Source organism: Chrysochloris asiatica, unplaced genomic scaffold (genome assembly GCF_000296735.1).
Source record: "Chrysochloris asiatica unplaced genomic scaffold, ChrAsi1.0 scaffold00003, whole genome shotgun sequence".
Classification (NCBI taxonomy): Eukaryota; Metazoa; Chordata; class Mammalia; order Afrosoricida; family Chrysochloridae; genus Chrysochloris; species Chrysochloris asiatica.
Genome location: NW_006408521.1, coordinates 17,489,484 through 17,512,980, shown reverse-complemented (window position 1 = coordinate 17,512,980; position 23,497 = coordinate 17,489,484). Strand labels below are relative to the sequence as shown.

At 38.9% G+C, this 23,497-nt stretch overlaps 1 protein-coding gene across 3 annotated transcripts in view; it reads left to right on the top strand.

Annotated features, from left to right (window-relative positions):
* CPEB3 (cytoplasmic polyadenylation element binding protein 3) overlaps positions 1-23,497 on the top strand; it is a 298,968-nt gene that overhangs the window by 200,688 nt on the left and 74,783 nt on the right. For all 3 annotated transcript variants that reach the window (XM_006831138.1, XM_006831139.1, XM_006831137.1), the window contains one exon: positions 1,612-1,701. In XM_006831138.1, the coding sequence (XP_006831201.1) occupies positions 1,612-1,701 (90 nt within the window). The remainder of the gene's footprint in view (positions 1-1,611; positions 1,702-23,497) is intronic.

Here is a 23,497-nt window from a genome sequence, read left to right as displayed (position 1 = left end):
TGTTATTGTTAATGGTGCATTTATAACTTAAAAATCAGTCTGACTCCAGAGATTTTGTTCATTTTCAGCATACCATACCACCTAAAATTTTGATACAAATAACTCTGAATGAAAATAATCCCTCTGTTACCTTTAAAAAGGAGGTCTGGTGTCACAGTGGTTAAAGTGCTAGCTGCCAACTGAGAGTTGGTGATTCAAATCCACCAGTCACTCTGTGGAAGAAGAGACGTGGCAGTCTTTTCCTAGGACGACTTACAGCCTTGGAAACCCTGTGAGGCAGTTCTGTTCTGTCCTGTAGGTTTTCTGTGAGTTGTAATCCATGGCAGTGGGTTTGGTTTTGCCTTTCATATGATGAATACTAGCCAGAATTTTTCTTAATAAAAATAATATTTTTAAGGTACAACCAATCCAAAAGTGAGTTTTCACTTATGACTAAAGACAATAGAAATATTCACATCAGCACATAGTAGGTTGCCAATGAATATTTGTTGGATGGACAAATGAAATAAAATTGTAAATAAATTGACTTAAGGGAAACTCAGCAATTCTTGTTCCAGTAGGTTTTGGATATACTCTACAGTACTGTCACATGGACTGGTTTTACCTGCATTAGTCTAGCGGGGACACTTCTCTATTTTGTTTTATTTTTTTATGATAAGAGGGGGAAAGTCTCTAAATGTGTTACATTTTAGACTTATTCCATGAAAATTGTACGTAACTGGAGGCTCATTTTTCTTCAAACTATTCTTTTATTTTTGGTAATCTCATCTATCAGTTGGATTTTTCTTTAAGACATAATTTTGATCATGGCTGATAGAGTGGTAAGTTAAACCTGAGTTGTAACCAGGTTTAAGTTAAAACCTTTTGCTTTGAGTCAGAAGTCAGAAGGTTGAGCTATAATTATTTAAACATTTTCTTCATAGAATGTGTAATGTGTATATATGAGAAAAGAGACCATTAACTTTAAATTTTTTCTTTTTACCAAACAGAGTGATCTCCTCATTTCTCTGTTGTTGTTGTTGTTATGTGCCATCAAGTCGGTTCCAACCCGTAGTGACCCTGTATAGGATTTCCAGGGAGCAGCTGGTGAACTTGAACCACCAACCTTGAGGTTCAAACTGACATTGCAGTCCAGCACATTAACGCACAGCGCCACACCAGGACTTCTACTTATTTCCCCTCCACTTTAGCAAAAGAATCATATCTGTTTCTAAAATAACCTTAAAGATTTTACATAAGTGAAAACACTTTAAATAATGTGGGTGCCTTTACCTTTTTTTCCTCCAAAAAAGTAGAGAACATTCCTAGTTTTAGAATCGCCTTTTTATTTTACATAGAGATCACCTTAGCTGACATCTTATATTGTTTCTTATAAAATCTGCATGTTAAGTTTACTAGTAGTGAAGGGAAGTTAGAAGTACACTTTGCGGGGTTATAAGTGAATAACCAAATATGTGCCAAGCAGTGGTATTTCACTTAGTTAGTGTTAACTTCTGTAAAAATGCTTTAGAAACTAGCTATCAGAACATTTTTAAAGATAAACATGTCTTATGCTTCTCAGTTGAAATACTTTTTTTCTCTTTTGCTAAATTTCTTTTCTTTGTTTTGTAGATGAGATCACTGCCAGTTTTCGCAGGTTTGGACCTCTTGTGGTAGATTGGCCTCACAAAGCTGAAAGCAAGTCCTATTTTCCTCCTAAAGGTAATTCTCTTAAAATGTTTCCACCATCTGCCTGTTGGAGAGCTAGCGTGTTCTTTCAATAAACGGCAGCCTTTTAACTCTTGAAATAGCAGTTTATTCCACCCCCCCCCCAATTAAGACGTTGATCATCCTTTTGTGTGGTACGGTTCATATGTGGGGAACACTGACTGCTTCGTGGCCCTGTGTTATTGACAGTGAGGTGCCCTGTGTGTCTGTTGTGGATGAGTCATTTTTGGAGAGAAGTAATCTAGGATTTGAGGAATGTCAGTGATGGGAAAGGAAAAGATTATGTAGTGTCAAGTTTTATTTGTATTCCTATAAGGCCTGTGGTTTCACAGATTTTATAAATCCCATGCTTGGAAAACCTAGTGATTGAAGAATAGCATTCTTTGAAATAATCTTTATATACATGTGGATCTTAAGCTGCTTATTCTATTTGAGGATGTAGAGCAAATTAGCAAAGGAGTCTTCCAGCCACCTTGCCTGCTTTATTTTTGAAGACTCTTTTGATAGTTTATGAGGAAATATATTGTCATTTCTACTAAGTCTAGGGAATTTTAGGTGGGTTTCACCCTTGGTATGTTCCCTAGATTTATATAAAACAGTGCTTTGGGTTAAAGAGCAAGTATTCTTACGTTTTGTGCTTTAGTTGTATTTCAAGAATGCTTTTTATTTCTACAGTATTATTTTTTAAATCAGGATATTTTTAAAATTCTACAGTATTATTTTTTAAATCAGGGTAACTCAAAAAGTATTGCTTGGGTAATAGTTTGTACATGCATTAGTTTATTCCAACTAAAAAACATGTCTTAACAGGTCTCTGTGATCACAGGATAGCTGCAGACAAGTTCTCACAGCAATACACTTGTCTTAGTCTCGTTAGAGTGCCTGAAAAAAACAAAAAAGCCCAATAAAAGTTGTGGCTTCCCAGGGCATCTGCTGGGCTAGTTAAATTCAAGACAGAAAGATCAGCTCCAGAAGCTCATGCCAGGTGTTTTTTGAGTTTCCAGAGGGATAAACTTTTTAAAAAATTTTTAACAAACAGAAATTTATTATCTCACAGTTTAAAAAGTTAGCAATTCAGATTTAAAGTTCCAGCTCTAGGTGAAAGCTTTCTCTTTGTTGCCTCTGAAAGGTTCTCATCTCCTTTCAGCATCTGTAGGCTCAGCATTTCTTGTTTTTGTTGTTGTTAGGTGCCATCGAGTCAGTACCGACTCATAGCGACCCGATGCACAACAGAACGAAACACTGCCCAATCCTGGGTCAACCTCACAATTGTTGCCACGCTTGAGCCCATTGATGCTGCCATTTTGCCAGTCCATCTTGCTGGGGGTCTTCTTCTTTTTCTCTGACCCTCCACCTGACCAAACGTGATTTCCTTCTCCAGCAACTGGTCCCTCCTGACAATATGCCATAGTATAAGAGACGAAGTTTGGCCATCCTAGCCTTCAAGGAACACTCCATATGTCTTGACATCAGTCTTCCCAAAGCAGTAATCATGGTAGATTATCTTGAAGTACATAGCACTATCATGGTCTTCATGAGGAAGTTTTAAGAAAATAGAAAACTGCATTGGTGAGAAAAAGGCCAGGAAAGTTGTTTAGAAGAATTTCTTTTCTGTCACAGTTCCCCTGCTCATTCTTTGAGAGTAGCAAGGACTACCTTACAAGAATTTCATAGGGAAACTTTATGCCATACACCCTACAGCCCTGATCTTGCCCCATTTAGAATTCCTTTTGTCTCCAGACACAAGTAACATAGTTTTAAGTCCCTTGAGGATGTCCAAATGGCCCTTCTGACATTTACAATAAAAATGTAAATCTAGGAATGCAGAATACTTTCAGGGATAGGTTAGAAAGTTGGAAATGTCATCTACAGAAACTTATAGACCTAGATGTAGGATATGTTGGGAAACAATAGCTTAACATTTAAAAAGAAAAAAAAAATTATTAATAAAGGGTTCTTTCTATATGTGGAAGTCACATTGTGTGGCACTATATGATAAGCACTGGACTTTTAATTGCAAGGTTTGGAATTCAAACCCACCAGCTACTCCTTGGAAATCTGAACAGGGTCACTATGAGTCAGAACTGATCTGACAACACTGAAAAACAACATGCTTTTGTAGCAATATTTTTTGACTTACCCTTCTATGTGTTATTGTAGGACATTACATCAAGAAGGTGGAATCAAAATGTTTGTCCTTCCTGTATGTTGTTCAGGAATCATAGTTTAATGTGGGAAAGGAAATTCATTTTCTTTGATGACTGCTTTATTAGATTTCTCTGTCGTTTGTCACTTCTTTTCACCCTCTTTGTTGTTGTTAAGTGCTATCAAGTCAGTTCCGACTCACAGAGACCCTGTGAGGATGGCTGTGAGTTTGAAACACCAACCTTTTGGTTAGCAGTCCAGTGCTTATCCTAATGTGCCATACTAGGACTCCTCCATCCACTTTATAATCCATGAAAATAAGTTACTGTCAATATGGGACTGTTTTGCTTTTTTCATTCTTTTGCTAATTCTCTATAGGAATTTTAAAAGTTAACAAAATTAAGTGTATTAGTTAGAAAAGATAAAAACCGTCATGCTGAAATGATTACAAAAAATGATTCCAGAATTAAAGATGGCAGCTGATCATTATAAAAAATAAAAATGAAATCGTATATGGTCATGTCCAAAGAAAAGAGTATGCATTTTCCAAAATCTATGGCTGCTAGAGATCTCTCTCTATATATTTTATTAAATATTTTTTCTGATACTTTTAATGAACGTACACATTTATATGAAAATTATAAGTTTGCATAAATCAGATTTGGCTATACAAGCTATTCTATAACCTTTTATTTGCCACCACCAATGCCAATATCTTTCTGTAACAAACCTATATTATCCTTAATGGCCTTAGTTTATTTAACCTCCTCCTATTAATGGACATTCAAGTTGCTTCTAGTTTTCTTTCATCAATCAAGTTTCTGTGTCTTCATCTTTTGTACCCTTGTAATTACCTCATAGGGAAAATTTCTAGAAGTGAAATAACATGTTCATGAAATATATATTGCCAAGCTGCTTTTTGAAAAGTTTGTATACATTTATGCTCAGTTTCGTTGTTGAGAGCCTGGGGGAAATGGTCCTTTCCTCATTGCCAGGCTGATATGGTATATAATAAACTTTTTTTCCTTTGGTATTTTTCCCTTTCTTTTTACTTGTATGATGCTGTAGGATAAGCACTAGACTACAAAGTCGATTTGAACCTCAAGGTAGTTATTCAAACCTACCAGTAGCACCTCAGAAACCCTATATAGGGTGGCTATGAGTCAGAACCAACTCAAAGGCATTTAACAACAATAATGACCTGTAGAGATTGTGGTACCATGACTATATATGGTAAACATAGAGTTATAGAACATTCGAGCTTGTGCCCTTGTGTTGAAGCTGAAGTTAAATGTTGGGATGGATCAGTTAGAGCCAGGCCAGGAAGATAAGCTGGATCTCCTGATTCTGGTCTTCTGATTTACAACCTCAAAGAGTTTTCTGATGATTAGGTTCAAAACCCCAAAACTCAAATCAGTTGCCTTTGACTTGATTTTATCCCTATCAACTATAAAGAATAGAGTAGAACTATCTCATGGGGTTCCCAAGGTTCACCAGGCACTCTATTGGGGGGGAGGGGGAAGATGTGGCAGTCCGCTTTCATAAAGATTTGTATCTTTCTCCCACAGAGTGATTGGTGGGTTCAAATTGTTGACTTTTTGCAAGGGCCACTTACCATTGAATGCTTCCTATTGTAGCACCAGGGTTCACAATTATGCTCAGGGTTCATATTATACTGCTAGTTCCTGTTGTGCTTTGCTCTTAGCTAGAATCTCATGGTTGGCCTAGTTTGGCAGATGGAGGATGTGGCATGGCATCTATCTCTCCCCATCTGTGCTTCCTTGCTTCTGTGCCTAATCTTCTTTTATTTCTCAGAAGAGATTCGTTTAAGTGACACTCTGTATACCCATATGACCTTATTTCCAAATGGATTATACCCACAGATATAGGGATTAGCACTCTAAAACATATTTTCTGGAGAGGTTTAATCCATAAAAATAGCAAATTGTGGTTGGCTCTCTAAAAGAAAAATAGAGAATGCTGTGCAGAACTCTAAAATGGGAGACCAGTTTAGATGCAAAATGTGAAAATAATTTCTCTGAAAAGATGGTATTTAAGCAGAACTGAAAAATGAAGAGTTAGCTAGAAAGAGTAGGGAAGTAAGCAAATTCTAAGCAGAAAGATGATATATTGGAAAGACTGAATGTGAAAAGAGCTTTAGCACTTTTGGAGAAATGGAGGATAGTTGGGATGTTGCAAATGAAGTGAGAGAGGAAAAGATAGGAAAGGAAGGGACTTTAAGAAGCTCTTATATAGATATTTAATTTGGTCTAATCCTGCAGAGTGTGAATGTGAAGCATCTCTGTGTGGTGCATGTCTTTGGGTGAAGGACTATGTGGTCAGGTCAAGAAGTTAAAATCCTCTCAGACAGCTATTGATTCAATTGAAGGAGATCTTGATATTTCATTTCTGTACATATTTCTTGATGATAAACCAGATTCTAGTCAAAATATTTAGGAAAAGCTTCCAGAGATTGCATCCATGTATATATTTTTTAGTTCTGGAATTTGTTGTTGTTGTTGCCAAGTGCCATCGAGTTGGTTCTGATCCACAGCAACCCTGTATAGGGTTTCCAAGAAGTGGCTGGTAAACTTGAACCTTTGACCTTGCAGTTCAAACCAACATTGCAGTCCACTGCATTAACCCACAGTGCCACATCAGAACTCCAGCTCTGGAATAGTATAATTGAAATTATAAATCTTGGAAAGAGAAGTTCTCCCAAATGTTAGGGCATGAAGCAAATTCTATACACCACTCTGATTTATAATGTTAATCATTGTCAATATGTTATAATAGCTTGGGTGCAAGTACTTTGAAATTAGTTACTGAAAAATGAGAGTGCAGATGATCATTCATGCAGTACTTAGAATATCGGTCAACCTGTCAGATGTTTGTTGTGTATTGAGACACTGGAAGGGTTCTATGTTTGATGTTGTAGGCTATCTAGAGAAGAAACCATTCTTGTTTTTAAGAAGGTTGTAGTTTCCAAGAAGATACATAAAAATACAGATGTAAATCATTACATAGTGGTAAATAGCATGGGTTGTTGTTGTTAAGTGCTGTTAAGCTGGTTCCAACTCATAATGACCCTGCATAGTGTTTCTGAGGTTGTAAATCTCTGTGGGAGCAGAAAGCCTCATCCTTCTCCCTCAGAGGGGCTAGTGAACTCGAACCAATGACCTTGTGGTGCAACTTTGTGGTACATTGTTGTTTGTTGTTAAGTGCCAACGAGTTGCTTCTGACTATGCAGGGTTTCCTAGGGGTGGCTGGTGAATATGAACCACCAACCTTGCGGTTCAAACCTACCTTTCTGTCCAGTGCATTATCCCACATCACTGTCCCGTGCCTATCCTCTAGAGCCACCACACTCCCCAAATAGCATGGTTGTTGTTGTTAAGTGTTGTTGAGTCAGTTTAAATAGCACGGATGCTGGAGCTAAATTTGCTGGACTCTCTCACTTATTGGTTGTATGGCCTTAGGCAAGTTTTTGTAACCTTTCTGTTTCTAAGATTTACCACTTGCAAACGAGAGCTAATAATTGTACCTACTTCATGAGGTTGTGATGAAGATTAAAATGAGTAGTTCATGTAGGGTGCTTGAAATAGTAACTGCACATATCAAGTATCCCCCAAAATAATGATTTTGAATCCTGTTATTTTCTATTTATTTAAAACTTCTTATTGTGAATTAGAGTGAAGGTATAAAGAGCAAATCATCAGTTTTACATTCGACAAAGCCTACACTTTGCTTCACTATCTGGTTGCAATCCCCTCCCTGTACCAAGAGTTAACAGTGTTTACTTCTATTCACTTTAACTGTTGCATCCCTCCCTGTGTCTCCTATTATCCTCTTTCCTCTGCCAACCTCTCTCTTATTGTGTGTTGCCTGCCTTGTTTTCCATGTTGACATGTGTCTACCCTCCAGCCTATGAATAATTTTCCCTTCCCCCCCCTTAAGCCATCACAGACACTTTCTTTTGTCAAGAAAACCTTTTTTTTAAAAAAAAAAAAAAAAAAACTTTTTACAACATTTGTTGCTAAAGTGCTGTTGCGTCAATCCTGACTCAGTGACACTGTACAGGGTTTTCAAAGAGCGGCTGGTTTATTTGAACTGCTGATCTTCTAGTTCAAACTGACCTTGCAGTCCAGTGCTTTATCCTTTAGCACCATACCAACATTGGTCTCATATGTTTGTCTTTTTGTAATTAACTCATTTCACTCAGCATGATGTCCTCCAGGTTGAACCATATTATGAGGTGTTTCACAGATTCGTTATTCTTCAACGTTTTGTAGTATTTTCCATTGTGTGTATGTACCAAAGTTTGTTTAAGCATTCTTCTGTTGATGGGCATTTAGGCTGTCTCCCTCTTTTTGGTATGTCTCTTGTATACTGCATACTAGAATATCCTGTTTTCCTATCCATTCTGTTCTTTATGTCTTTGTTTTTTTTTAAGGTTTTTATTGTGGATTGAGTGAAAAGTCTACAGGGCAGATCATCAGTTTTACATTTAATAAATCATACACCTTGTTTCATTACAATGATTATAATCCCCTCCATGTACCATCAGATAACAGTATTTCTCTCTATCCACTTTAGCTTTTTAAAACAAAAAAAAAAACAACACTCAGGCATATATAATAATTTACATTTCCAAAGGGCACATTCTGCAAATCTGCCTCCTGGCCACGAGCTCTCTTAGTCCCTCTATTACCATGAATCTAGAGTCCTCAGCAGCTCCCCTCTCCATTCCCCCATTTCTGCCCCTGTCTCTGGCGTCACTGCTTCTCTGGATAAGGTCCTACATTCTGCATGTGTGCTTCTCCCTTGATGTCCTAGGACCCTATGTTTCTGGACTGTAAGATGAACCACTCCCCTGTTTTTGTTTCAAAACTTCTGTCTTTACAATTGTGGCAGTCACAATTAGTCATGATAACAGTTATTCGCTATTGAATCATATGAATCTTATCCCCATCTCTTTTCACCAGACCATCTAGACAAGATGAAATCTATTCAGTGGGGACTCTTTTGTTTGTTTGTTTGTAATCTTCCTCTAGTTGAGTTTTCATTATCGAACCATCGAGCCTAGGTCAAAGGGTACTGTCTGCAAGTTTGTGTGTTCTTGTACATCTCCCCTCACTTCATATCAGCTGGATGCTTCACTCTTAGCTCTAGCCCTCTGTGGCTATGTCCTTTGCCATGGGCTCAGGTGTCCCCAATTCTCACCACACTTTGGACCAACCAGCCCTTCCTCTTCTCTCTTTCATCTCCAGGTCAACAGGAGTCTGTGGATTTTGGTTGAACTCAGCCCATTTCTTCATTGCTGCCTTTCCCCCTTTTCCACTCACCAGTAGACCAATGTAATGTGGTCACCAGCAAGCTTACATGCTTGTTTGTGTGTTCCATTTGAGTTTCAGTCTTAGAGGGAAGTTTGTACTGAAGGAACTTGATTGCTAGCCTTGATGTCTTCCTGGCGAGCAGCTTGCTTATACTTGTAGTAGCTAGTCATGCTGACATTTTTGTTTTGTGTTTTTCCAAATGATTTTTCTCTGAAGATGTATCTTCTGTCACTGTAGCCATTCCAGGCTGGTCTGTTTGTCCTTTCTAGTGGGAATGTTCCACCTCAGAAGGTTCTGGATGGGACTCAGGATTCCACCTAAGGTCCTATACTCTGTAAAGGCTTTGCACGAGGCCTATTTCACTGGGCAAGTTGTAGAACCCCTTTTAGGTATTCCAATCAGTTATAGGTTGAAGGCGGGCTTACAAGTTTTCTCTAATCATGTTTCCCAACATTCCTTTCTATCCCACTCAAATGTCTATTTTACAATAGTAGGCAAGGGAAACTAATATTCATAAGACAGTCAAGCATTTTAGTACTGTTTCCCCTCTTCAAGCTATTCCTAGATCCCTGTATCCCAGAGCCCTGTTGTTCCAAGGTTAAGCATGCATCACTATTTACCTCTGTCCCACTTAGGACATGCAAACCTATCTCAGTGTTCCCCTATCTATGCGGTTCTTATGCCACCTCCTCCTCCTCCTTGTATTGCCCTCCCCAACACCCAAACTAAACCCCCCACCCAACCCCATTGTTGTGGTTACCTTATATTCTATTAATTCTTCCCTCCATTTAAGACAGTTTATTTTATTCTGTAGTCTACCTGACCTTCCCACCACTTGGATCTCTGCTCCTCTGTGTTAACCTTCTTTCACATTGTAATTGTTTTGAGCATAGACTGACCTCCCAGATCTTCTGTTCTTATAATTCTGTTATGTTCTTGAATCTTCCATTTGTCAATTGAGTTCAGGTTAATGCTGCCATGTACGTCATTCTCTGGTTGTCTGTTCTTGTTGGTTCTCAGTCCACAGAACTTCTTTTAGGATGTTTTTCATAGCAAGGTTGGCTTTGGGAAAATCCCTTAGCTTCTGTTTATTCTGGAATGTTTTGATTACACCATCGTATTTAATTGACAGCTTTGCTGGGTAGGGGATTCTTGGGTGGCAGTTCTTTTCTTTCAGGGGTTTAGATATGTCTCCCCATTGCCTTCTTGCCTGCATAGTTTATGTTGAGAGATCCGAGCTTAATCTGATTTGCTTGCCTTTGTATGTTACACTTCTCTTTTACCTAGCTGCTTTCAGGATTCTGTCCTTATCTTTGATTTTGGAGAGCTTAGTTATTATATGTCTTGGTGATGTCTTTTAGGGCCTGACCTTCCTGGGGTTCATTGAGCTTCTTGAATGCTTGTCCTTTCACTTTTCAGGATGTTAGGAAAATTTTCTACTAGAAGCTCTTCAGCGGTCTCCTCTGTGGACTTATGTGATTCTTCCTGTTCCGTAATGCTGATAATTCTTAAGTTATTCCTCTTCATGTTGTCCAACATGAATCTTAGACCTTCTTCAGATTTCTTTATCCTTTTTTGTGTTTGCTCTTCTATCTTAAGTGTTGAGAGATTTTTATCTTCCAGCTCACTAGTAGTTATGGCTTCTATCTCTTCAATTCTACTCCTTTGCCATTTCAGTGTATTGTCCATTTCTGATATTCTATTATTAATTGTTTTGACCTCTTTCTGTAGGTTTTGAATTGTTTCCAATGCTGTATCTATTTTATTTGATTGCTCCTGCAGTGCTTTCCTGACTTCTTCCTTATTTTTCTCAACTCCATTGTATAATGTTTTGATACATTTTATAATCATTTTTCTGAATTCCTTCTCAGACCTTTCCAAAGCCTATCCATCGTCCAGTATGGAGTGTAGGTCTACTTCCAGCTTATTTGCCTCAATCACTTTATCTCTGTTCTGGACATGTGCTGATATGATCATCTGGTTTTATTTTTTGGGCATATTCAGGAGTTTTCTGTGGCCTTTAATACTTGGATGAATGTGTATTTTGGTATTTTTTATGCTTTCTGATTGCCTCCAGGTAGATGTGATCAGAGATGGGCTTCCCTTTTCACTCTTCTTCCTGAGTAATTATTTTTATTTTAATGTGCAGGTCTATTATTCTTTGAGGTTACCCTGTAATTTGTTAATTTTTTTTCTCCTCAAAATAATCTATTTTATCTTGAATTCTATGTAATTTCCTTGCCACTTGGAGGTTCTGTATCTACACTGTTCCCTTTTTTTGCTTTGTAATTGACTTCATTATACATTGATATTTCTGGTTTCCTTTTCTCTTATAACCAAGCTCATAAGAAGTCATAGGATACTGCAGTGAGAGTGGAGCAAGAAAGGAATCAGTAGTTCTTAGTGATGTACTAGATTCATGCTGGTGGTAGATTTGATGGCAGAGTTATACTAGAACTTCTTCCACTGGATGGGAGAATTACGGCACTGTTAAATGTAGGAAAATCAATCGAGAAAAAATAGTTTGATATAGTAATGATTTGGTTAAAGAGATGTATAAATTTTGTATGTCTGCATAAACGTATGTTAGAGGAAATTCGTAATGGGAAGTTGGAATTGTGATGTTTTGGAAAAGCTGGAGATACACATCTCTTGAGAATCTTTATAAAGAGAAGGAAGAAGATAAAAAAAAAACAAAACAAAGATAAGTTTTGTTTGGGATCAGGAGGAAGAAGACATGCTTGATTGAAAATTAGGCCACAAGGTGAGTTCCTTTCCAGACCTGAAGAGTGGTGGAGGACCATAGTGTTAGGTTCCTCCAGTCCCTTTCTGTCTTTTTATTTTTTTATTTTAATTAAATAAACAAAATCAAACCAATAATCCATTTGGTAATGGGCTGTCTTTGTTGTATTAATGGGACAATTGTTATTGTTGTTGTGTGCCATAGAGTTGGCTCCAGATTCATAGTGACCCTGTATAGGGTTTCCAAGGAGCAGCTGGTGAGCTTCAACCACCGACCTTGCAGTTCAAACAGTTTTGCAGTCTGAGGCATTAGCCCACAGTGCCACACCAGGACTTCATGGTTCAATTAGTATAGGGCTATTATGAGTCCATCATTTTTTGCAATATGAAAGAAATTAAATGCTAGGTAGGAAGCTGAGATGTATAGTGCTGGACTGTTAACCAACCATAAGGTAGGCAGTTCAAACCCACTTACTTCTACTTAGAAACCCTATTCAGGACCACTATGAGTTGGAACCGACTCAGTGGTACTTAACAACAATAACAAAACAAGCAAAGATGGGAGAAGAAGTTGCCAAGCCACATGAAGATTGCTCAGGAGTAAAAAGATCTTCCTCCACAGCCAATCGAGTAAGAAAACTTCCCCCTAGAACCAACACTTTGAGTTCTGACTTCTAGCCTCCTAAACTGTTGTTGTTGTTATGTGCCCTCGAGTCGGTTCCGACCCATAGCAACCCTGTATAGGTTTTCCGAGGGTGTAAATCTTTACGGGAGTAGAAAGCCTCATCTTTCTCCCGCGGAGCACCTGGTAGTTTCGAACCGCTGACCTTAAGGTTCGCAGCCCGATTCGTAACCACTACGCTACCAGAGCTCCTTAGCCTCCTAAACTAGGAGAAAGTAAATTTCAGATGTTTGTTCTAGCAGTACTAAATAACTAAGACACTGACCAAGATCATGTTTTCTCTTTCCTTCCTATCTTTATTCATCTATATCCTTTTTGGTGCAGAGTTTGGAAAATAAGTAAAAATACAGTTTTGCATTCTCCTTCCCCACTCCCTGCCCACATTTACACCTACTTTTCATGCTTTTTGAAAATCTATTGTCTAATCTATTATTGCACTATAATTTACTTGTTCATCATTTTAGGCTATCATAAATAATACTTCTGTTGATATATCCTTGATATATGGTACTTTTTTTCAGATTACACTATTTTCTTTAGGATAAGTTTACAGAAGCTTAACCAGCTTTTGGTGGCACTATGGGATAAAGCACTGGACCGCAAGGTCAGTTTGAACCACAAGGTCAGTGATTCAAACTCACCAGTTGCTGCTTGGAAACCTTATACAGGGTCTTTATGAGTCGGAACCGACCCCACAGCACTTAACAACAAGAACCCACATTCGAAAATGAAAACCTTAATGACTGGATTTGGTATCACTTGGCTTCTCAAAGCAATTTTCTTTAGGCAGTTTAGACTAATCTGGACATCTGCAGCAAATGTTTTGCATAGTTCCAAGTGGAGTCCTGGTGTGGCACTGTGGGTTAATGTGCTGGGCTGCAAAGTTGGTTTCATCTACAAGGTCGGCGGTTCAAGATCACCAGCCGCTCCTTGGAAACCGTATACAGGGTTGCTATAAGTTGGAACTGACTTGATGACACTTAGCAATAACAACAATGAAAAATGAAGTCCTAATGTGGTGCTGTAGGATAAGCACTGGACTACTGACCAAAAGGTTGGCAGTTCAGACTCACCAGCAGCTCCATGAAAACCCTGTACAGAGTTGTTATGAGTCAGAACCTACTCGACAGCACTAAGCAACAAGTCTAATAAATGGCACATTAAGTTGTGAATCTGCCTTCTTGCTTCTGTGCCTAGCATAAGCCCATGAACCAGGGATCACATTGGTATGAATCTTACACTTTGGCAGTTTTGAACCCTCAGGTCTGCACTGTTGGATCTCAGTATTCTGCCGCAGGGCCTTTGTATTTTCTTTTATCTGAAACCTTCCACCAGATTTGTGAGTGGATCGATCTTTACCTCTCACCAGATCTCTGCTCACCTGTCACTTTAAGAGATATTTTTCTTTGAATCTCCTTATCTAAAACAGATACCGCTCTATTCTTCCTATCCTTATTTTCTTTTTTACCCTCATTTTGTTTTTCTTCAAAGTGCTTGCCATAATCTGAGGCATTGTATGCATTTTTATGTCTGTTTCCCAGACTAAAATGCAAGTTTCATGAAAGCAGAGTATTTTTTATGCTTTGTTCATTGTTTATACCCAGTACTTTGCATGTCTAGCACAATGGCTGGCCCTGGGATATTTGTTAAGTGAACTCATTGGATCTTTGCAAATGATGAGTTTATTACTTGCTCAGAGAATAGAGGCCATCAGATTTTAGAGCTGGAAAGTGCCTTAAAGGTCATCTGATTCTAATCCAGCCTTCGTTTTAATCCGAGTTCTTGTCTCTTTTTTTCTGAGAGGACACACTTTTTGTGAGACAGACTTGAACCTGTCAGACTGGTTGTTTAAACTACTTTACCTGGGGAATAATAGAAGAAATATTTTTTTATTTGTGTTGCTGGCATGTATCATTAGTGTAAAAGAACTACATTTAAACTATATAACCTGCTAAATTATACTTTTTAAAATAAGTCTTTTATATAGAAATAAACAGTAAGCTATATGACGTATGGAGTCCTGGTGTGGCGCTGTGGGCTAATGAGTCAGACTGCAAAGTCATTTGAGCTGCAAGTCGGTGGTTCAAGCTCACCAGCTGCTCCTTGGAAACCCTACTCAGGGTCGCTATGGGTCGGAATCGACTCGACGGCGCTTAGTATGGTACATATTCGCAACTCTTTGGAAAGTGGCCCTTGATTTTTTTCCCTGAGTTCGTCTATTTGGTTGCTCACACTCATGTATCTGGGTTATTTCCAAAGATCTGGTTTAGGTTAGAGCTGTAGGTCTGAGCTGCCCTCTGTTTGGGGGGTATTGTGCTTTTGAGTCAGTTCAGATTTACAGTAACCGTACACACACATAACGGAATGCTATCTGATACTGCACCACACTAAAAAGTGTTGCTATGTTTGGCCCCATTATTGCAGCCACTGTGTCAGTCCATCTCTTGGGGGGATCTTCCTCTTTTTTGCTGACCCTCCTCTTTATCAAGCTTGGTGTCCTTCTCCATGGGCTGGTCCCTCCTGATGGCATATACAAAGTATGAGAGATGAAACCTTGCTATCCTCACTTGTAAGTAGCACTCTGGTTGTACTTCTTCCAAGACAGACCTCTTTGTTCTGTAAATTCGTAATACTTTCAGTATTCTTCATCAACACCATAATCCAAAGGCATTATTCTTTAGTCTTCCTTATTAATTCTCTAGCTTTCACATGCATATGAAGCTACTGAAAATACCATGACTTTAGTCAGATGCATCTTAGTCCTCAAAGTGACATCTTTGCTCTTTAACACGGTAAAGAGACCTTTTGTAGAAGTTTGCCCAATGTAATATGTCATTTGATTTCTTGACTGCCATGAGCATTGATTATGAATTCAAGTAAAACTAAATCCTTGACAACTTCAATCTTTTTTCCCTTTATCAAAGTACTGTTTATTTGGTCCATTTGTGAGGATTTTTGTTTTCATTGTACTGAGTTATAGTCCATACTGAAAGCTGTGTGTTCTTTGGTCTTCATAAGTAAGTGCTTCAAGTCCTCTTTACTTTCAGCAAGCAAGATTATTCCATCTGCATATTGCAGGTTGTTAATGAGCTTTCCTCCAAACCTGATGCCACATTCTTCTTCATACAGGGAGCTTCTCAGATTATTTGCTCATCGTAAAAACTGAATACATATGGCAAAATGACACAACCCTGACACACACGTCTTTGCTGATTTTAAACCACACAGTATGCCCTTGTTCTTTTTGAATGACTGCCTCTTGGTGTGTGTACAGGTTCCACATGAGCACAGTGAATGTTCCGGAGTTCCCATTCTTTGCAATATTATCCATAGTTTGTTATCCACACAGTTGAATGCTTTTGTATAGTCAATAAAACACAAATAAGCATCTTTCTGGTATTCTCTGCTTTCAGCCAAGATCCATCTGATGTCAGCAACGATATCCCTCATTCCATATCCTCTTCTGAATCCGGTTTGGGTTTCTGGCAGCTCCCTGTTGATGTACTTCTGATGTCTAGCTATGGTTTAACCATGAGACTTTGCTTTTTGGATGATGTCTTTCGATTTCTGGCTATGGATACAGTCTTCAGTGGAGTCATTTGACTACAAGGATCAGATCTTTTCTTGTGCTAGCTTAAATCTGGCTGTGGTTCTTAATGACACCAGAAGCCCCAGAGTTTAGCGTCATAGAAATTCTATAGCTACAAGGACTTGAATGGTGGAATCCAGTGACTATCACTATGTATTCCACCATTGTCATGACTCAGCTCTTCTCTGCATGTTTGCTCCTCTTTGTGCTAAATAGTTATTTTCATATTTCTAGTTAAATTCCAGAGACAGGAAGTCAAATTGGACAAGTTTAGATTTTAACCCCTAAGAGTGGCAAAGGTCATTTTAGAGATGGAATTCTTGATTAGTTAATAAATGGACAGGTTGGTTCTGCTTCTTTGAGCATGGAGCTATAAATATAGCAACCAAGAAGATAAGTTGGGCCTGACACACTTTTATGATGATATACAAGGGAGCTTCACAAGTTCATAGAAAAATTCCATTATCTTTTAATTACCCTTTTCCATGAACTTTTGAAAGCCTCTTGTATGTGTGTATTTAGCATAACTCATCTCACTGCTTCCCAGGAGAACATCCGTATCCCAACTTGCCTATCACTATGGCTAAACACACACACACATTCACCAAAAAAAACCCATGTGTACAAATCCTGAGTCTTTTACTCCTGCACTAAGTTGTGCACTGAGCAGCTTGCCTCCACTACTGCCAATATTCTTACCTCTCATAATGGAACAAAGGATGTGGGGCTGGGGCCAGGGAGAGAGCTGACTTCTCTTGAGCAGTGAGCATGGCTGCACTGCTACTGTTGGCAGAGACCTCTGGGGTAAAGGCAAGGACAGCAACCAGCTGCAGATGCTGGGCAGGAGATTTGCTATGTGGCTCTGACACCATGTTCACAATCTGGGATGCTGGCAGTGGTATGGAGGAGGCTGTCATCCTGAACCCACTGGGACAGCCAGAGTCCAGCTGTCCAGGAGCAGAGAGTCCATGTACACAGCCAAGTGAACAAGAACAATAAGAAGCATCCAGTCTTATGCAAGAATGAACAGACCTCGCTCTCTGATGATTCTCACCCACCTTGAGTAAAGTGTGTACTTTTGAGTGGGTTATCATGTATTTCCTCTGTACTGGTTTGACTGTGGGTCCTTGTGGGAGTCTGTACAGTACCAATTGTGAATCTGGCACAAGCCAGACCTTGTGAGATTCAGATTGACTGTGAAACAGCTAAGGAGATACTGTTTGAGAGACAGGAAAGAGGGCTACGTTAATGGTCTGGAACAGGCCAATTGGGAAACTCCAGTAGACTAGAGGAAAACACCTCGTTCTCTTTTCTTAACTTGGCTAACTCTGGCTTTCTAAAGGAAAGTTTTCAAACTTTCACACTTTTTCTTCTGTGGCTTAACTTGAATGGAAATAAGTCAGTGTTGTGTTAAGCCAGATTCCAAGTTTTTCCACCTTCTGAGTTATGTAAACCAATCAAGTTGGGAAGCCAAGAATCTTAACCTGTGTTTAACCTTTTACAGTTTATAAGCTTTTGAGTAATATCATGCTTTTAAAAGAAATTCAGGTCTTGGCTTGCAGTATTCATACTCATTGTTATACTATATTGTATTATTTCACTTGATTGCAGTTTTTATTCCATGAGGAAATTTACTTGTAAAAACAAGGACAATGCTCTGCGGAGCAGTGAGGGTGGGCTTTTTGTTTTGTATTGTTTTCTTTTGTTCTGTTTTGACAGATGAAGCAGTGCCCTATTATTGCTTTTAAAAACCTTGTCATACCCCCAGTTTAAACTGTTTTATCAAAACATCTTTCCAGCACTGTATTGAAGATGAACTGCAAGAGTACTTTTTACTTTCAAAACATTTGTACTTTCAAGGTTTGAACAGAAAGGAGTAGACCTTAGAAATATACAGATCACAAGACAAAGTCTGAGCAGTGACATACAAAACAGAAGCGTTTTGTACTAGTTCCTATTAGTACCTGTGTGCTGTGCCCAGGCAGAGGTACTGGGAAAAGGGAGAGATACTTGTTTAGTTCATAGAAGCCTTAACCTCACTGGTCAGGACTTTCTCTGGAAGAGAATAGGTTTCAGGAACTGAAATAGAAAGAAAAGTGTGAAATTTGCTAGGCTGAGACAGAGAATGTTAAAGAAGAATGTGTTGTTTCAGACAGGACCTGCTGACAGGAATTGGATAGGGCCAGGACTTAGAAGAAGTAAGAGCAGAAGAGGATATGTCAATTGAAATAAGTAGGAATGGGAAACCAGCTGAGGGGTCTGGTAAATTTTTTAAAGCTGAAAGCAAAGATCTGGGCTGTCTTTCAGAATAAAATGTATTCTTTTAGTCTTGAGAGGGGAAATGGAGGCACAAGGAGTACCTGTTGGCAGTAGCATTAAGGCTGATCAGAGGAGACTGATAACATCCAGGAAGGAAAGAAATTTGGCTAAAAGCTGAGGAGAATAGATGAGTTGGGCCAGACTGAACCCTCATCAGTAGAGAAGCATCTATTGAGTTAAATAAAAAGTAGAGTTTGCCAGTTGTTTGATGCTAAGTGAGGGACAGCAACAAACAGGGGTTTATGAGCTAGGTATTTGTGGACTCACATGTGTACACCGGCAGTTACTAGCTATATACCATTAAATAAGTACTTAAGTCTCTGAGCCTCAGTTTATTCATCTGAGTGATTACTGCTCATGAGACAGTGGATGTAAGCCCCAAACAGTACAGATTTCCCTTGCTATTCAAAAGTAAACTGTTCCTCTGAAACCTCTCATAAGCCAAGAAGATGAAAAGGGAAGAAACAATTTTACGTAGGAAAATTCTTGACCCTTTCTAGTCTCCCAAAATCACTTACCAAAACACTAAAATAATACTAACATATAATAAAAGTAGAATACGCACTGGGCTGCAAGGTCAGTTTGAACTGCAAGGTGAGCGGTTGAAACGCACCTGCCGCTCCCTGGAAACCCTATACTGGATCGCTGTGAATCAGAACTGACTTAATGGGACTTAACAACAACAATACAAATTAGAAGCAATGTATGTACTTTGTAGTTCCCATGGAAGGAGCTTGATTTCTTCACTTTTCACCTTTTTTTTTTCCCCTCCGGATTTTGTTTGATTAGCAAAAACAGGTACTAATATAGGTATTTTGTAAAGGCAAAGTGGCATGCAATGAGTCTTCAGAAAGCAGGGGATACCTGTAATTAGACTTGTTTTTGTGCTATTGGGTACCATTGACTCAGCTGTACGTATAGTGGAATGCAACACCGCCTGATCATGTGCCACCCTCACAATTACAGCTGTGTTTGAGTCCATTGTTGGAGCCATTCTTGTCATTCCATCTCGTTCTTACTATTTTTCTCTGGCCCTCTACTTTATCAAATCAAACAAGATGTCCTTTTCCAGAAACTGATTTCTTCTGATAGTGTGTGTATGTGTGTGTTCAACGCGGTGGTGGTGGTATGCCGTTGAGTTGGTTCCGACTCATAGTGACCCTGTCTAGGGTTTCTGAGGCTATAAATCTCTCCCAGCGGAGTGGCTGGTAGATTGAAACTGCTGACCTTGTAGTTTAGCAGCCAGTGTAACTACTACACTACGTACGATGATATATGATGACGTCTTGCCATCCTTACTCTGCAGACATAGCTCTTCCAAGACAGACTTGTCCGTTCTTCTGGCAGCCCATGTTATATGTAGTGGGCTTTAACAACACTGGTAGTGTAGTGGTTACAAATCGTGCTGCGAACCTTAAGGTCAGCAGTTTGAAATTACCAGTGGTTCTGCGGGAGAAAGATGAGGCTTTCAGCTCCAGTAGAGTTTTACGGCCTTGGAAACCCTGTAAGGGGTCGCTATGAGTAGATTCTGACTCCACAGCACATAGCCACCACCATCACCACCACCACTATAATTCAAAGACATCAATTCTTCTTCAGTTGTCCTTATTCATTGTCTAACTTGTACATGCATATGAAGTGATTGAGAATACCATGGCTTGGGTCAGATGTACCTTGTTGTTGTTAAGTGCCGTCGAGTCGGTTCCAACCCATAGCGACCCTGAACAGGGTTTCTGAGGCTGTAAATCTTTACGGGAGCAGAACGCCTCATCTTTCTCCAATGCCTTGGTCCTTAAAATAACATGTTTGCTTCTTAAAGCTTTAAAGAGGTCGTTTGCAGCAGATTTGACCAATGCAATATGTTGTTTGATTTCTTGACTGCTGCTTCCATGGACGTTGATTTTGAATCCAAGTAAAACGAAATCCTTGATAACGTCAGTACTTTCTCCGTTTATCATGATGTTGTTCATTGGTCCAGTTGTAAAGATTTTTGTTTTCTTTATGTTGAGGTGTAATCCATACTGTACAAAGGCTGTATAGTCTCCAATCTTCATCAGTAGTGTTTCTTCTTTGCTTTCAGCAAGCAAGGTTGTATTACCTGTATATTACAGGTAGTTAAATGAGTCTTCCTCCAGGCCTGCTGCTACATTCTTTTTCAGTAGTCCATTTTTGTGGATTATTTGCTCAACATACAGATTGAATAAATATGGTGAAAGGATACAACCCAGACACACATCTTTCCTGATTTTAAGCCACACAGTATCTCCTTTGTCCATTCAAACAGCGAGCTGTCTCTTGTTCTATGTACAGGCTTCATGTGAACACAATTAACTGTTGTAGAATTCTCATTTTTTTGTAATGCTATCATAATTTATTATGATCCACTCAGTTGAATGCTTTTGCATTCAATATTTGTTTAATCAATAAAATTCAAAAATTTGTTTAATCAATAAAACACAAGTAAATATTTTTCTGATTGGTATTCTCTGTTTTCAGCCAAGATTCATTTGACAACAGTCATGATAGCCCTCATTCCACATTCTCTTGTAAATGTTGCTTGAATTTCTGGCCGTACCCTGTCTGTGTACTACTACAATTGTTTTTTAATTATCTTCAGCCAAATTTTCCTTGCCTATGATATTAATGATATTGTTCAATAATTTCTGCATTTTGATGGATCACCTTTCTTTGGAATGGACACAAATATGTATCTCTTCCATCTGGTTGTCCGTGTAGTTGTCACCAGATTCTCCTTCCTAGTCTGTTTAGTCTTAAAATTGTTAGAGCCTATTTGCTGTGAGTGACTTGTCTGTCCGTTTGTTGTATTGCGGTGGCTTACATTTTGTTGTGATGCTGGAAGCTATGTCAAAGGTAGGCTTGTTGTTGTTATTGTTGTGAAGTGCCATCGAGTTATTTCTGATTCATAGCAACTCTGTATAGGGTTTCCAAGGAGCACCTGGTGGGTTTGAACTGCCATCCTTGTGGTTCACAGTCCAGTGCTCATCCTACAGCACCACACCAGAAGTTATGTGTTAAATAATATTAGCAAGCATCTCCTTTATGGAAATGTAAAAACTGCCAAACTAGTTTGACCAGGTACCTCCCACATCCCCTCCCATCTGATCTTATTAGCTTCCTTGGTCAGGTGATGGTTTGAACTGACTGTGACTAGAACTGACAGGTTGGCAGACTTCACAAGGATCTCTTTATATAGGGACTATGTGGTTACGTAAGCAGAGCAGACTTTAAGCCCCAATGTACCAGGTCACTGCCCTGGACAGCAGGACATTTCCTAAGAACACATGAAGTAGATTGCCAACTGACTTGTTTTCTTCTCCATTTCCACCTCACTCCACCCCTGTCACCAAGCATAAAATAAATGCATATAAAAAGAGTTACTAGTGTAATAGATACCACAAAACAGGCTAGAAACTGTTTGAGCTTCAGTCCTAAGTAGTAAATAGAGTCAAAGAAATAGGTTTGGTTCTGAATCCAAGGGGCATGTTCAGGAAACCATGGACTTGGGCAGTATCTTGCAGAGCCATCTCTATATCTTGATTTGGTCTAGTTCTATTCCTAGGAATGTCCTCCTCCATGTTTTCGCTTACATCATGCCATTGAGATCTAGTTCTCATGCTACCACCTACAGAGAGTCTTCCCTAACTTCGTTCTCCCTGTCTTCTCTGCTGACAGGTATCTTCTTTCTGTGAACTCCACTATTAAAAACACATTTTAAACAATATTTAAGATTCTTAATGCACTGTTCTTAGGTGCTTTGTTGGAGTCCTGGTATGACAATGTAGATAAGCACTAGACTTCTAACCATAAGGATTGCAGTTCAAACATACCTGCCAGGTCTCAGAACCCCTATACAGAGTTTCTGTGAGTCAGAACTGACTCAATGGCACTTAACAATAGCAACAATAATGCTCTTACTCCTCTTGACCGTATTGTATTAGTTTGTGAATTCCTTGAGAACAAGGATTTGCTCATGTAAATATTCCCCTTCAGTCCCAAGAGCACATTGTTAGTGTTCAATAAATCTTAGAGATCAAATGTTCTTATCTAAGAAGAAATGGTTTAGAGATCCAGTTCAGAGACCAGTGCTCTGTAGGCAGCAGGCAGGGATTGATGAGCTGCTTCATCTTTTCCCACCTACGGTCCCCAGTTCTATTCTTTAACCAGTGAACTCTATTCACTGTTCTCCAAATGAACTGACCCTTTGACTCTTTCTTACCTTGGCTTATACTCTTTGTCCTGAACTTGTAAATGCCCTTACTTCCTGGAAATTGATCATCTTCCAGTTCAGGATATGACCTTTGCTCTCTATGATTTTCCCTTATGTTTGGATACTTCTGTTCCCATTTGTTTCTCACCAGTGTTGCTGTCTGTATACATCCAACATAGTATTTTTCATATGGTTTGTTACTATTTTATTTACAGGCTAAGTTTTTCCAGGTATAGGGTCTTCCTTAACTTATTTATCTACTGCTTCAGTGCCTCGTACCATACCCTGCACCTGCTTAATGTTTTTGATTCTATTAATTTAAACACATGTCTCTAGAGGCAAATCAGGTAAGTCCTCTGACCTGAAAGTCAAGATCAGAGAGAATGTTTGGAACAGTCTGCCTGTGCCAAAAAAATACTGAACTCAGACAGCTCTAGCTGGAGAGATGCCCTTCAAGTCCTTAGGAAGGTCATTGGTAATCAGGGGGCATGGATTCTGTGCAAGGAGACAGGTGTACATCTGTTCAGACTATGGGGCCCTCTTTCTAGGGCAGATCTCATTTAATCAGAACTAGTTATTCCTTGGTTTGCCACCATTTGGTTAATTTAGTAGTGATTCAGGACATGCCCCTCAAACTGGAATTATTTCTCACATTTATCATTGCTACTTGAAACATATGTCACTAATAGTTGATTTTAAGACTGTTGGGTCTTTTATTTTGAAAAATTTTAATACTACAAGATATTTAT